This window comes from Gymnoscopelus microlampas (genome assembly GCF_963454915.1).
Source record: "Gymnoscopelus microlampas genome assembly, chromosome: 13".
NCBI lineage: Eukaryota > Metazoa > Chordata > Actinopteri > Myctophiformes > Myctophidae > Gymnoscopelus > Gymnoscopelus microlampas.
In genome coordinates this window covers 50332952-50349021 of record NC_139950.1, presented here as the reverse complement: position 1 = coordinate 50349021, position 16070 = coordinate 50332952, and the positions used below count along the sequence as shown (strand labels likewise).

Here is a 16070-nt window from a genome sequence, read left to right as displayed (position 1 = left end):
AACTGTGTCATTTTTAGATTTGAGCTAAAAAGCATTATTTTACACTTTGGGCTATTCAAAAATAGCAGATATACAAGCTCATAGCGCGGCACCGAGTGCCGCGCTATGAGCTTGTAGATCTGCTATTTTTTTAAATTCGTGAAAATGTGTGCAAATCTTTGAATATATATATATTTTTAAAGCGAACATTTTTAACTCAAATCTTTGCTTCTGGGGGTCCCTGGAACAAAATATTTTGATGGGGTCCGCGGCCAAATACATATAATTGTGGGGGTCCTTGACATGAAAAAGATTGAGCACCACTGATATAGAAACATACGTTTTTCAGAAAACTGAGATTTAGGAGACATGTAGAATCGGCTTCAGGTCTCAATGGGTTAATCACAACAGTGATAGTAATTCCTCCAGAGATGAATATGTCATGGGATCAGGAGAGAGCCATAAATAGGAGAGGGTGTGAGCACGACTCAAACTCATTCTAATAGTTATTTAGCGGCTGTGAAAGGTTATTTAACAATTAACCACTTTAAACCCTATTATACTTTGTTGACCGGGGTCCCCCAGGGTACTGCACTTGGTCCCCTCTACACCAATTCTATTCGCCGGATATCTGTAGCTGTAGCTGATCTACAAGCTCACAACACATGGCTATTTCTGCAGTTTTTGAACATTTTGAGAATGTTGAAATGTACATAGAAATCTGTACAATTTGTGAAGGGACTCGGTTACAGAAGAATGCAATAATAAAACACAAATTATTTTCTATAGAGATATACAAAATGTTACATTTGAACCTGTGTCTATTGATATACAATTACGACAAACAATAATATGTAGAAAAATAATGATATTTCTTCACACTAAACTCGCTAAGATTGAAGTATCAGGATGATATAACTATTGCATGTTACAGTGGCAAATATAACAGACAGTGCATAATTAGGCACATCACTTGGGGTGTATATATATATATAATATAATGCCCAGAAGCCAACATTAGATTTAAAACCATTTATAGGAAAAACCCAAACAATATTGTCTTCATTTAAACCTTTAGGACACTCAGTTTGTAATATATGCACAATACATACCTTACAAACCGTATTATACTGTATTATAATAAGCTTGTCTCTCTAGAACAGCTCCTTTTCTGTCACCAGAAAAGTCTTTTTAAAGGTTGTGGTTTCTGTACCCTGACACCTCGAGGGATCCTGGCCATGGCCTAATAGTGTCTGTCTGGCACTGTGATATGAATACTTTTATTATGTTCATTTCTCATGATTTCATGCCCTCTCTCTGGGTTTTAACAGACGTAACAAAACCCAAACAGACACCGAAATAAATAGACTGAACACAAGTATTCAGTTTTACATGAAATTCTACTCTTAACCCATTAAGACCTGGAACTGTGTCATTTTTAGATTTGAGCTAAAAAGCATTATTTTACACTTTGGGCTATTCAAAAATAGCAGATATACAAGCTCGTAGCGCGGCACCGAGTGCCGCGCTACGAGCTTGTAGATCTGCTATTTTTGAAAAATCGTGAAAATGTGTGCAAATCTTCTGAATATATATATTTTTAAAGCGAACATTTTTAACTCAAATCTTTGCTTCTGGGGGTCCCTGGAACAAAATATTTTGATGGGTTCTGCGGCCAAATACATATAATTTTGGGGGTCCTTGACATGAAAAAGATTGAGCACCACTGATATAGAAACATAAGTTTTTCAGAAAACCGTTGAGATTTAGGAGACATGTAGAATCGGCTTCAGGTCTCAATGGGTTAATGTTAATTGTCTCAGCAGTTTTTGTGTCTCTTTGGCTGTTCTCTCTCTGAAGGAGAGCTCCCATCCTAATGCTCCTAATTCACTATTGTTCTATTTCTGGTAATAAGTGCGGACGGCTGTCGCTTTGAGTTTGGTTCTCTCCTCCTCCTCCTCCTCCTCTGGCTGCCTCTGTTCTCTCTCCTCACTCACCTTTTTCTCCTGCGTACTGCGTACTGTAACTTCTCTGCTGTTCTGCCTGGTTCATAGTCGGCTGCAGCACCGGAGATGCGGCTCAACGAGTGAGCTTGTAGATCGTCAGTTGTGGAAGAAGTAGCAAACACCATATATATTGAACCAATGAATGAGAATACAAGTGTGGATGTAATATTTTATCTTGCCGTTCAGCCTCTGCTATATTTTTCTCCCTGCTCAGTGCTCAGCACAATTTAGACCGTTGGTTCTCAAAGTGGGGTCCGGGGACCCCCAGGGGTCCTTGAGGGAGTTCCAGGGGGTCCCCAGCTAAATGATAGATTAGGCACCAAATGGACCCTTATGGGTCTGTAACTCTGAGAGTGTACAAATGGAACCAAATGGACCCGTTAGTTTGGTTCCATTTGTACACTCTCAGAGTCTGTAGCCCTAATGCATGTCAAACTGGGGGTCCTTGAAATTAAAATGGTTGAGAATCACTGCTAGAGCCGTAAAAAATCTTCTCTTATGGGGGGTCCCTGGCATATAAGTGTCAATTTGGGGGTCCTTAACATGAAAAAGTTTGAGAACCACTGATTTAGACAACCATCATTAACCATTAAGAGCAGGGAGATAGATATAATATATCATATTATCATATTATGATAACTCCCCCCATGGGGAACAGACCAATAGCAGAGCCCACTGGTGGCGCTGGGGTGGTGGTGGGGGCAAACGCCGCATGACGACAACCATAACACACAAAGCGGAAGGAACGCAGACTTTAGGTGAGCTTAAGTAACCCGCCCGATTGGTCAGCTGTAGTGAGCATTGTAGTGAGCGTGCACGTAACCTCTCGAGTGTACGCTGCCTGAACTAACTCGCAGGCTATACGTATCATTTATTTTTTCAGTTTTTTTCTATACCGTATCACACGGGCCAGTTTGGAACGAATACCCAGGCCTTTCCTCCGCGGTGGAAAGACTGGTGACGCGACGTTACAGAAAACAGCCGACCACAACTAGTAGATTAGGCTATTTTCACCCAAAGTTCCCCCCAGAATAGGGGGGGAACCTCTTCTCATTTCCGCTCGCTCTTTGTGTGGGGGCATACCTTCCAGCACAAGGATCCTTATCTCCTCACTGCTGACCTCCTCCTCATCCTCCTCCTCCTCTAACCCCGAGCCGCAAATCACAACCTTATCTAAGTGTTTCTCATCCTGTATGGCCTCATGGCCTCATAGCTTCTCCTCTATCTCTCTGCTTGTAATTCTTTCCTGCCTTGTTAAGTCCAGCTTTCTCCTTATTCCCTTTTTCCCATCCCCTCCTTTCCTCTGCTCTCCTCTGTGTCTGTCCATCTAGTCTCCTTTTCTCTCTCCTCTGTGTCTGTCCATCTAGTCTCCTTTTCTTCCAACCAGAGCCGACCTAGATCACCAATTACTGATGTTTTGATTGATATTTTGCAAAATCTTTAAATTTATTTGGAAATCTTTGATAAAAGTTTCTATTTGAAACATAAACTGAACTTTATTTCATTTAACCATTTAAAGGGATAGTTCACCCCCAAAATTACTTTTTTTCCCTATGGATTAGTCACCCCATGGAGACTTGAATTCATGGATATTTCTTTTGTTTTTGTCTCATTCCTAAGACAATCATTTGGTGACCGGCACCTGTTCCGGTAGGACACACAAAGAGTCTCCTTTGTGTCTCCTGCCGGAAACGCTACCTACTGGTCCACTGGTCATCCAATTGTTGGCTTAGGAATGCGACAAAACAAAACAAAACAAAAATCCATGAATTCAAGTCTCCATGGGGGGACTAATCCATAGAAAAAGAGTTATTATTTGGGTGAACTATCCCGTTAAGACCTATTCTACAATCTCAGAATGTGTTGCATGGCCTTGTGAGCTTGTAGAGCTGCTGTTTTGGAATAGATTTTGAAAGCAAAAAGAATGGGGACACGTCAAGCTGCATAATTTGTCCATAACCGATGTCTTGCAAAAAAAAAAAGTCAATTAATAGCTCTCTACTCCTAGCGCTGTGTGTCTAGTCTAGCTCACGTGCCAACGCCGCGGGGCTCAGCCTGCCCGCTAAGCGGTGGGTGGAAGTCAGGGCTAAGCTAAGCGCCCGCTGGTCAGTCAGAAAGTCTCACCCAGCAGGGAGAGACTGACAGAGAGCAGGTCAGGTTAAGGCTGCAGACGACCAGTCGGACCCCCACAGCAGCCCTCTCAACCCTGCTGTTACAGACAGCCAGCCCCCCCTCCTTTGCAGGGTAGACAGTTGTAGATATTAAACACTCTGGTTTTTCCACCACATGGGTTAGGCAGGAGGTTTGTAGAGGTCCAGGTTACATTCCAATCATGGACTATAAAACAAAGTGGTCTGCAATCGCTGTGCTCTTGTGAAAAATGTCCTACCCTCTCCTTTTCCTTGACATTTGATTTGTGTGTGTGTGTGTGTGTGTGTGTGTGTGTGTGTGTGTGTGTGTGTGTGTGTGTGTGTGTGTGTGTGTGTGTGTGTGTGTGTGTGTGTGTGTGTGTGTGTGTGTGTGTGTGTGTGTGGGTGGGTGGGTGGGTGGGTGGGTGGGTGGGTGGGTGGGTGTGTGTGTCTGGGTCTTGTGTGTGCGTTGCACGTTCTTCTCAAAGCCCTTTTTAACAACTTAGAGATAGTGAACTTGACCTGAGTTGGTTCTGTATTCCGAAAATAGACGATCTGCAAGAGCACAACGCATTGTGTCGCGACCAGGGGCCATGCATCCTCACGCCGACTTGTGATGGACATTCTCGTCAAACGTAGTTTTTGGCACGGACAAACACAATGGCCGGTCAATAATGTTATTAAAAATACCTAGTCTAATACCCAATAATACTATACTATATACAATAATACTTCAATATAATAATACCCAATAATACTGTACTATATATACAATAATACTTCAATATAATAATACTCAATAATATTATGAAAAACACCTAGTCCTGAACGTATAACAGTGGACTCCTAATGTGCCATAAATGCAAATGTTCTACACATTTTAAAATGATAGCATTTCTGCATTAATGAAATCAGAGTGTTCTATCTATTCTGAAGAAAGCTTGGAGACTGGGATTTCAGTAATTGGGTCTTATCAGTACAGTTGGTGCTTTCTTTCATTGCAATTTACATAAACAAACATAAACAACTTTATAATTAAAAAATCAAAAGTTTTTAGTTTGTTCGTTTTTTAAGCAAAGATTAGCCACAGATATGGACATTGACGTGGTCTTACCAAGGACACATTTATCCGTGTATGGACCCCTGTGTGCGACGCGTTTTTCTGCGAATGTCCCGCCCCCCTCCCCCCCAAAAACAGGGGTACTAGGGTTCAACTAGATAACCCTTAGCCTGGTAAACCCCTCCCTCCGGAAATCTCATTTCCATTTGATTTCAGTAGTGAGTCTGGCATGAGGGCCTGTTTGGCTTTTTGGCTGTGGGCGGGAGCTGGGCGGGATTAGTACCGTTGACTGACAACCCCTTCAGCCAATCAGCAGTTCGTTCCACCACCACCACAGAGCAACGTGACGCAAGGGGGACTTTTGAAAGGGCCATGCCCAAAATAGTGCTTTATACGGATATCACTGCCCGCCCCTGCCGGTTCTCTGAACTTTTATTTTTAAGTAGGCTCTGTCATGATTAATTGACCACATAATATGAAGTTAAACAACTAAGTGCTATCCGAAAAATATCTTAAAAGTAAATTCGATCTGTGCCACAAAAAAAGACGTTTGAGGGCGTTTTGAAGTTGGAAAATAGAGAGGACAAAATGTTAATGGCTTGTTTTCAGCTCATAACCATGTGTGTACCTGTCTTGTTTTTAACTCATAACCCTGTGTGTACCTGTCTTGTTTTCAGCTCATAACCCTGTGTGTTCATGTCTTGTTTTCAGCTCATAACCCTGTGTGTTTCCTGTCTTGTTTTCAGATCATAACCCTGTGTGTTCATGTCTTGTTTTCAGCTCATAACCCTGTGTGTTCCTGTCTTGTTTTCAGCTCATAACCCTGTGTGTTTCCTGTCTTGTTTTAACTCATAACCCTGTGTGTTCATGTCTTGTTTTCAGCTCATAACCCTGTGTGTTTCCTGTCTTGTTTTCAGCTCATAACCCTGTGTGTTTCCTGTCTTGTTTTCAGATCATAACCCTGTGTGTTCATGTCTTGTTTTCAGCTCATAACCCTGTGTGTTCCTGTCTTGTTTTTAACTCATAACCCTGTGTGTTCATGTCTTGTTTTCAGCTCATAACCCTGTGTGTTCCTGTCTTGTTTTTAACTCATAACCCTGTGTGTTTCCTGTCTTGTTTTCAGATCATAACCCTGTGTGTTCATGTCTTGTTTTCAGCTCATAACCCTGTGTGTTTCCTGTCTTGTTTTTAACTCATAACCCTGTGTGTTTCCTGTCTTGTTTTCAGATCATAACCCTGTGTGTTCATGTCTTGTTTTCAGATCATAACCCTGTGTGTTTCCTGTCTTGTTTTTAACTCATAACCCTGTGTGTTTCCTGTCTTGTTTTTAACTCATAACCCTGTGTGTTCATGTCTTGTTTTCAGATCATAACCCTGTGTGTTCATGTCTTGTTTTCAGATCATAACCCTGTGTGTTTCCTGTCTTGTTTTCAGCTCATAACCCTGTGTGTTCCTGTCTTGTTTTCAGCTCATAACCCTGTGTGTTTCCTGTCTTGTTTTCAGCTCATAACCCTGTGTGTTCATGTCTTGTTTTTAACTCATAACCCTGTGTGTTTCCTGTCTTGTTTTCAGCTCATAACCCTGTGTGTTCCTGTCTTGTTTTCAGCTCATAACCCTGTGTGTTTCCTGTCTTGTTTTCAGCTCATAACCCTGTGTGTTCCTGTCTTGTTTTCAGCTCATAACCCTGTGTGTTTCCTGTCTTGTTTTCAGCTCATAACCCTGTGTGTTCCTGTCTTGTTTTCAGCTCATAACCCTGTGTGTTTCCTGTCTTGTTTTCAGCTCATAACCCTGTGTGTTCATGTCTTGTTTTTAACTCATAACCCTGTGTGTTCCTGTCTTGTTTTCAGCTCATAACCCTGTGTGTTTCCTGTCTTGTTTTCAGCTCATAACCCTGTGTGTTCATGTCTTGTTTTTAACTCATAACCCTGTGTGTTCCTGTCTTGTTTTCAGCTCATAACCCTGTGTGTTTCCTGTCTTGTTTTTAACTCATAACCCTGTGTGTTCATGTCTTGTTTTCAGATCATAACCCTGTGTGTTTCCTGTCTTGTTTTTAACTCATAACCCTGTGTGTTTCCTGTCTTGTTTTTAACTCATAACCCTGTGTGTTCATGTCTTGTTTTCAGCCATGGCTCCAGGTATGGGTGTGGCGGTGTATGCCGGCCTGGTGGGGGCGCTCTTGCTGTGTGTGATCCTGGTGTTGTGTGTGGGCATCCTGGCGTATCGCCGCAGGTGTCGGCATCTCCACGGCGACATCACAGATTCTTCTTCTGCTCTCACCGCCGCCTTCCACCCTGGAAACTACAAGCCTCCCAGACAGGGTGAGTCTGGGACACGCACACACACACACACACACACACACACACACACACACACACACACACACACACACACACACACACACACACACACACACACACACACACACACACACACACACACTCATCACTCATGCACTAGACTTGTCATCTAATACCTCACAACAAATTTGTCATCATTCATTAATATTTTTACATCATTATTATTTGTCCTTTATGATGATCACCGTGGAAATCAAAATAAACCTCATTACACATCTATATAGTTGCTGTCAGGCAGAAACCTCATATCTAAACGTTTTAATGTTTTTTTCTTTCACAAATGAATGCCCTAATTTGTCATACAATTCAATTCAATTCAATTTTATTAAAGTTTCAAATCACAACAAGTTGTCTCAAGACACTTTACATGTAGAGAAGAGACCCGACAATACAAGAGTGGTACACAAGTGAAATAGCCGATCTACAAGCTCACAACACCTCGCGTCGTGAGCTTGTAGATCGGCTATTTTCACTATTTTAAATCGTTTTTAAAATAATGATAAAAAAGGAATGTTTTTTTTTAACTCTGCTCCCCTTTGTCTCCTGAATTAACATTTCGACCTCTCACAGCGTTTGTTATGGTTTCCTTCCTCTGATTTCCTGGCAATAAATATTAATTAAAATAAAAAACGCATGTGTTCCCGAGGCTAAATATGAATTGACAACAACACAGAACTCCTTCAGTTACTCTGTGTGTTTTGCATCGTTTGTATAGACAGCAAATTCCTCCATGCCCATTTGTTTTTACACAAATGAACGGTGAGGATTTTCCCACATAGAGGTTAACCGCTCTCAACCTATCAGTTTTGGGCACAAAATATCAAAGAATTTACAGTTTCTTTTAACAAAGCATTTCAAAACGTTTCAGAGATTAAAGCGACGCGCTGTGAGCTTGTAGATGGGCCATTTGGGTCATGTTCACTATTCATCATGTGACAAAGTACTGTGTATCGTTGCTGTTGAGTAGAAACCTTGCATCTTATGAGCTTGTAGATCGGCTCTTTTCACTACTTTAAAAATGTTATATGTTATATTTTATAATTATAAAAAAGGCACGGTTTTGGACATACAAGGTTTCGACCCCCGACAGCAACAATTTAGGGCTGAAGTGGTTAACACATTCCACGCCAGAGTTTAATCTCATAATGTACTCACCAGTGCCAGCGATTTATTGTTGTTTTTTTCGTTTTTTTCACGTCGCCACAGACCTCGCTAAATACCTTAACACATCGCGTGCCAGTCGCGTAGATCTACGCGAACCGATTTAAAGCCGCAGTGTGCCAGTCGCGTAGATCTAAGCGACTCGCATTTCCCATGTTAAATCGAAAAAGTGCACATTCCGGAATTTTTTTCGACCCATTTCCGGTTCCGGGGCCGATCGGAAACGGAATAAAACTGGTTCCGGTTTTTTCGCTCGCATCCGTTTCCTGTCTAGGCATCAGCTTAGAATCGATTTATCTCCCTTGTGGTTTTCCTCACCGCATCGTCCTGTCTAACGTTCTCGCCTGTAACTTCAAAATGGCGGCACGGATCGGCTCGGAGTTTTTTGTTTTTGTTTTTCACGGATCCCGTGTTTGTGTCGAACCAAATGAACGCGGATTGACGACATGAAAAAAACAAAAAAACAACAAAAAGAGCTTGGCACTGGTAGGTACATTATGAGATTAACCTCTGGCGTTCAATGTGTTAAGATCGCTTCGTTAAACTGTTTGTAGACACACAGGGTAGCTGTGTGAGTGGCCCAGAGAAGAGCGTTTCAATCGGCGACATTCCATTTTGCAGTCGTCGCGGTTTCTGTTAAACAGCGTTCAGCGAGGAGAAAAACAACTCCGAGATAACGGCGGATTAGGGGAACCTTTAGAGCGGCGGCGGATGGGAACGAAAATCTCCGGATACGGATATTTCCATATCCGGGTGTGCTACAATGAAATGTGTCACTGCCAGGGAGGCCTACAATGAAATGTGTCACTGTGAGGGAGGCCTACAATGAAATGTGTGTCCCCCTCTTTGGCGTTACAGATAACCCTCACCTCCTGCACCCCTCGGCTCCCCCGGACCTCACGGCCACGGCGGGGACGTTCCGCGGGCCCCTGTTCTCCCTGCAGCATGGGGGCATCAACGGGGGCGGGGGCGGGGGGGACAGCCCCCACAAGATCCCCATGACCACGTCCCCCCTGCTGGACCCCCTGCCCAGCCTGAAGATCAAGGTGTACAACTCCTCCACGCTGTCCTCCATGGAGCTGCCCCCCGCCGCCGCCGACGCAGAGATCCTCAGCCTGAAGTCTGTGGGCATGGGGGGGGGCACCGTGGGACGAGAGCGTAGCGAGCATGGGGGGCACGGCGTCCACGCCACCACCATGCCCAGGGAGCCCGGGCACAGCGCCGGCGCCACCCTGGGCAACCTGGGAGGACGCCTCACCATCCCTAACACGGGTAAGCGCACAAGATTAGATTCTTAACCTCATTACGACCGGGAACGCACTTTAACCATTATTTCATACTTTGGGCTATTCAAAAATAGCAGATCTACAAGCTCATAGCGCGGCACCGAGTGCCGGGATATGAGCTTGTAGATCTGCTGTTTTTTCTTTACAAAAGATCTTGGGCAAATCTTTGAACATATATATTTTTTAAAGTGAACATTTTTAACTCAAATCTTTGCTTCTGGGGGATTCTACAAATGTCTTCTAAAAAAAACTATAACGTATGTTGATGTATTTTCATGTCAAGGACCCCAAAAATGTATTTAGCCACGGACCCCCCAACTAAAAATATTTTTGCCCCAGAAGCAAAGACACCCCCCTTGAAGCCTTGAATTCATGGATATCTTTTAGTTTTTGACGCATTCCTAAGCCAATCATTTGATGGCCGGCTTTGTTTCCGGTAGGAGAGTCTCCTTTGGGTGAACTACTCCTTTTAAACGTAGCTTAACTTATGAAACAATTACATTATCTTAATGAATGTGTCACCTGCGTGCGGATAAGGACAAGGCTGTCCCTCTCTCTCTCTCCTCTCTCTCAGGTGTGAGCTTGCTGGTTCCGCCGGGCGCCATTCCTCAGGGGAAATTCTACGAGATGTACCTCATTATCAACAAGTGGGAGAAAACCACGTGAGTGACTTTTAGTTCTCTCTCTCTCTCTCTTCTCTCTCTGTTATCCTCGTCTATTCTATCTCTCTCTCCGTTATCCTCGTCCTCTTCCACGGCCGTCGGGCATTACAGATGCATAGCGGAATAGATTTGATTTCATTTTAACTCATTCAGTCCGGGAACACATCTGTGTCATTTTAAGATTTCTTTGGCTATTAAAAAACAGCAGATCTACAAGCTCACCGAGTGCCGTGAACATTTGTGCGAATCTTTGAATATATACTGTACATTTTTAAAGCGAACATTTGCAACTCAAATCTTTACTTCTGGGGGTTAGGGTTAGTCTGTTAGTCTGTGGGGTTAGGGTTAGTTTGGTCCCTGGAACAAAATATTTTACAAAATTAATGTTCGCTTTAAAAAATATATATTTAAAGATTTGCACAAATTGTCAAGATTTAAAAAAAATAGCAGATCATAACTTGAGCTTGTATATCTGCTATTTTTTGAATAGCCAAAGAATTCAAAAAATGACACGAGATGCGTTCCCCGGAGTGAATGGGTTAATTTCTCTCGCTGATTCCCTGAATGAAAATAAATAAATAAATGAATTGTTTCAATCACGACCGGCGCTAATTGGTAATTGGTCCTCTGACACTATATACGCCGTTCTGAAAGTACCATGTTTTAACCCATTAAAACCGGGAACGCATCTGTGTCATTTTACGATTTTATTGGCTTTTTCATTGGCTATTCAAAAACATTTGAACAATCTTGAAAATGTGTGCAAATCTTTGAATATATATATTTTTAAAGCGAACATTTGTAACTCATATCTCTGCTTCTGGGGGTCCCTGGAACAAAATATTTTGATGGGGTCGGCGGCCAAAAACATAATTTTGGGGGTCCTTGACAAGAAAAAGTTTGAGCACCACTGATATAGCAACAAAAGTTAGAAAAAAGAAAAAATAGAGATTTGTTGAGACATTTGACAGTTCCAAATATTCGCTTAAAAATATATATATTCAAAGATTTGGACAAATGTTCACGATTTTTCAAAAATAGCAGATATAAAAGATATGAGCTTGTAGATCTGCTATTTTTGAATAGCCCAAAGACATCTAAACATGACACAGAGGTGCGTTCCCGGTCTTAATGGATTAAATTATGTTTGGGTAAACTTAGTTAGTTCTGTTGATTCTCTTCAGTGTGTCTCTGTTAATAACGGGTCTCGATCGTCCGTCCGTCCCCCCCCCCCCCCCCCCAGGCTGCCCTCAGAAGGCAGTCAGACGGTGCTGAGTCCCGTGGTGAGCTGTGGGCCGTCCTGCATGCTGCTCAACCGGCCCGTGGTGCTCACCCTGCCCCACTGCGCCCAGCTGGACACGCCCACGCCCGACTGGACCCTCATGCTGAAGACGCAGACCCACCAGGGCGCGTGGGAGGTGAGACACCCATCAATTAACCAGTGTCTTGATTGCAGTGTTGATTTTTGTCGACTAAAAACTATGACGAAAAATGTTGGTCGACTACCTTTTTTTCACTGACGAAAACTAAATAAAAACTAAGCTATGATGACTAAAACTATGACTAAATACATTGACAATTTCGTCAACAAATAAAAACTAGACTAAAATGTTAGTGAGGGATCTACTAGTGGAGAAGAGATCCAGTAGAACTAAAAGACAAGTCATTTTATGCTTGGTTGCGCTCCGGGTGTTGCGTTCTGAAGGCTATTTTCAGCATGCAACCAAGTGTAAAATCAGCCATTACGACGCCATCAAGGCACCGCCAACATACATTTTCATTCGACTAAATCAACTGTAGATTTAGTCCAGTGGTTCTCAAACTTTTTCATGTCAAGGACCCCCAAATTGACACTCATTAGCCCGCGGACCCCCATTTGAAAAGATATGCCAGGGACCCCCCATAAGAGAAGATATTTTACGGCTCTAGCAGTGATTCTCAATCATTTTAATTTCAAGGACCCCCAGTTTGACATGCATTAGGGCTACGGACCCCCATATAATGGCATTTATATCTCTGGGACCCCAATTCATATTGTAAAATCAATGTTAATTTAACTCTGAGAGTGTACAAATGGAACCAAATGGACCCGTTAGGGTCCATTTGGTTCCATTTGTTACACTCTCAGAGTTACAGACCCATAAGGGTCCATTTGGTTCATATCCATCATTTAGCTGGGGACCCACTGGAACCCCCTCAAGTACCCCTGGGGGTTCCCGGACCCCACTTTGAGAAACAATGATTTAGTCGACTAAAATCTTATGATATTTAGTCGACTAAAACTAGACTAAAACTAAAAAAAATCAGATGACAAAAATATGACTAAAACTAAATGGAATTTGATTTAAAAGACTATGACTAAAACTGAATCAAAATCAACACTGGCGCTGATCCAGTCTCGTTCCTGTGTCTGTTCTCCTCTGTCTCCTCACCCAGGAGGTGCTGACGGTCGGGGAGGAGACTCTGTCGTCTCCCTGCTACCTGCAGCTGGAGGAGGAGAGCTGTCACGTTCTGATGGAGCAGCTGGGGACCTATGGCCTGGTGGGCCAGTCCTGTCCCCCGCAGCCTGCCTGCAAGCGCCTTCAGCTGGCCTTGTTTGCGCCTCGAGCCCCGTGTCTTTCCCTGGATTACATCCTCCGAATCTACTGCATCCACGACACCCCCCACGCCCTCAAGGTATAACACCATGACACCCCCCACGCCCTCAAGGTATAACACCATGACACCCCCCACGCCCTCAAGGTATAACACCTAATATAATGTCAGGTGTTTTTTTTCCTTCTCTGGCAGTGTGTTTAAAATCTGTCCGTCTGCATGTTGGACATATTGCAGACATGCAAAAGTGTCACTTTTCAGCTACAGTCACCTTTTTGAACCGAAATACGGCAATTGGGTGACACCTGACCCGAAAGAAAACAACATGTTGTCACCTTTTTCACCTCGGGGCTGCTGCATGCCTGATATTGACTAAGCATCAGTGGTGGAAAGTAACTAAGTACATTTACTCAAGTACTGTACTTAAGTTCAATTTTGAGGTATTTTTTACTTTACTGGTGTATTTTCCAATTTCCAATACTTTTACTTCTACTCCACTACATCTCGGATCCAAATATTGTACTTTTACTCCACTACAATTATTTGAAAACTTTAGTTACTAGTTACTTTGTAGATTTTGATTATTATCACAAAACATACTTTAATCACTTCAGCCCTATGTACATTTAGGCCATTTGAAAATAGCCGATCTATAAGCTCACAATGCGTCGCGATGCGACGCATTGGGAGCTTGTAGATCTGCTATTTTCAAATGATTTTTATGCATTTAAAAACTTGAAATGGGACATTCTGCATAATGAGAACTTTTACTTCTGGTGCTTTAAGTAAGCTTTTAATTTGCATTCCATAAATAGTTTTCATGGGGGTTTTTTTCAGACGTTATTTTTAATTCACGTGAACTCTTCTGAAATACAGAATTCTTGAGGGTCAAAGGTATGTTGTGTTTACATAATACACACGACAACTAGTGAACTAATGAAGGAACCAGTAGGGATCAGCAGTGACAAGACACTACGGTACGAGGGGCCATTGTGAATTGGCATAACAATGAAATTGTGAGAAAAAGGTGAAAAAGAAAAAATAATTGCAAAACAAAAAGGTGCCCATGAGGTGGCGTTTGTTATTTACATTACATTAGATCATTAATCAGAGGGATAGTTCACTTGTTTCTTTTGTGAGCCTGTACGGTCCTTTGAGACTGTGACAGTGATTAAGGGCTTTACACATTAATATGATATGAGAGTTGAGTTTACTTGCTGATGAATCAGCGGGCCAAATGAACGCATTTACATGTTCTCTTGTCCCTTTCTTTGCAGTCCAACATCAGAACACGTATACAGTACAGTGGGGTGGAAAATATTATCGATTCAACAATTAATCACGATACGGACATGGACGATTATGAATTGATTCACAAATGTCATGTTAATGTCAAATCGATTATTATTTATATATTTTTGTAGTTTTTATTTTATTTTCATCAGATTTTGGTTGGTTATCAGAATATTGAGAAGCCTTTGTTATAAGTCAGTGTTATTTTACAAAAAAGGACTTGTTTATTTTCTTGTTAGCTTTCTGCAAATATAACCTTCCAGCTGACAGTGACACACATCTCTTCCATTAGTTTGTATTATCAATAAAAGATAATGGAAATAAATGAATCTCAATGCATCGCAAATCGCAATAATCGCTTTATGTAATCGAATCGTAGCCCTCTGAATCAGAATCGAATCGTCAGGTACCCAGCGATTTCCGCCCCTACTATACAGAATGCACGAATGTGCAATTTCTATCAATATAATATCAAACCTTCAGTGCCACACTGAAGGTTATTAACATCTAATCCATAGAATCTACCCCTTAATGTTTTGAAATGTCCCACTTGTCAATCAGTCTTCAAAAAGTTGTCTCTGTCAGGATCATAAGTATTATTATTATTGTTATTTGCCGTCGGCGGTGGTTATTATCCTGAACTTTACATATCGCTTTGCTTCGTGTTTTGATTTATTAGCACCCTGTCACTCACATAGTCGATAAGACAAACAATAGGAAATGCCAGACGTGAATTTATTTATTTATTATGTTAGCTATTTTAGCTTCCTGTTCGTGTCTGTTTAACTCATTCAATCCGGAACGCATCTGTGTCATTTTTAGATGTCTTTGGCTATTTTTGAAAAATTGTGAAAATGTGCGTGGGGGTGTCTTTGAATATATTTTTTTTAAAGCAAACATTTTGTAACTCAAATCTTTGCTTCTAGGGGGGGCCAAATACATATCATTTTGGGGGGTCCTTGACGTGAAAACGTTTGAGAACCACTGATATTATAGCAATATATGTGTTTTTCTTTTTTTTTTTTACTTTAGAAGACATTTGTAGAATCCCCAAAATCAAAGATTTGAGTTACAAATGTTCGCTTAAAAAATATAGCAAAGATTTGCACACATTTTCACGATAAAAAATAAATAAAAGAAATTGAGACAGTAAATATTTTTGAAAAATCGTGCAGATGTGTCACAGCTCAGCGTGTCTAAAAATGACACACAGATGCGTTCCCGGTCTTAATGGTTTAATCTCCCATGTCTGTCTTGTGTCTGTGTCTGCAGGAGGTGATGGACTTAGAGAGGAGTTTAGGGGGAGTGCTGCTGGAGGATCCCAAGCTGTTGCTCTTCAAAGACAGCTACCACAACCTGCGTCTGTCCATACATGACATCCCTCACTCCCACTGGAGGAGCAAATTACTGGCCAAGTACCAGGTCAGTCACACAGCCTGTCTTCTAGCCAGTCTGGTCACACAGCCTGCTACCGCTGGGCCATTCTCTGATGCAGCACAAAGGCTGTGCTTACAAGTGTCTGGCTCTGTTGGAAAAAAGGGC

The 16070-nt window shown here is 42.1% G+C and overlaps 1 protein-coding gene across 1 annotated transcript in view; it reads left to right on the top strand.

Annotated features, from left to right (window-relative positions):
• unc5b (unc-5 netrin receptor B) overlaps positions 1-16070 on the top strand; it is a 126410-nt gene that overhangs the window by 101307 nt on the left and 9033 nt on the right. The window contains exons 9-14 of the mRNA XM_084076966.1: positions 7298-7492; positions 9551-9964; positions 10553-10640; positions 11884-12058; positions 13077-13316; positions 15801-15950. Coding sequence (XP_083933092.1) covers positions 7298-7492; positions 9551-9964; positions 10553-10640; positions 11884-12058; positions 13077-13316; positions 15801-15950 — 1262 coding nt within the window. The remainder of the gene's footprint in view (positions 1-7297; positions 7493-9550; positions 9965-10552; positions 10641-11883; positions 12059-13076; positions 13317-15800; positions 15951-16070) is intronic.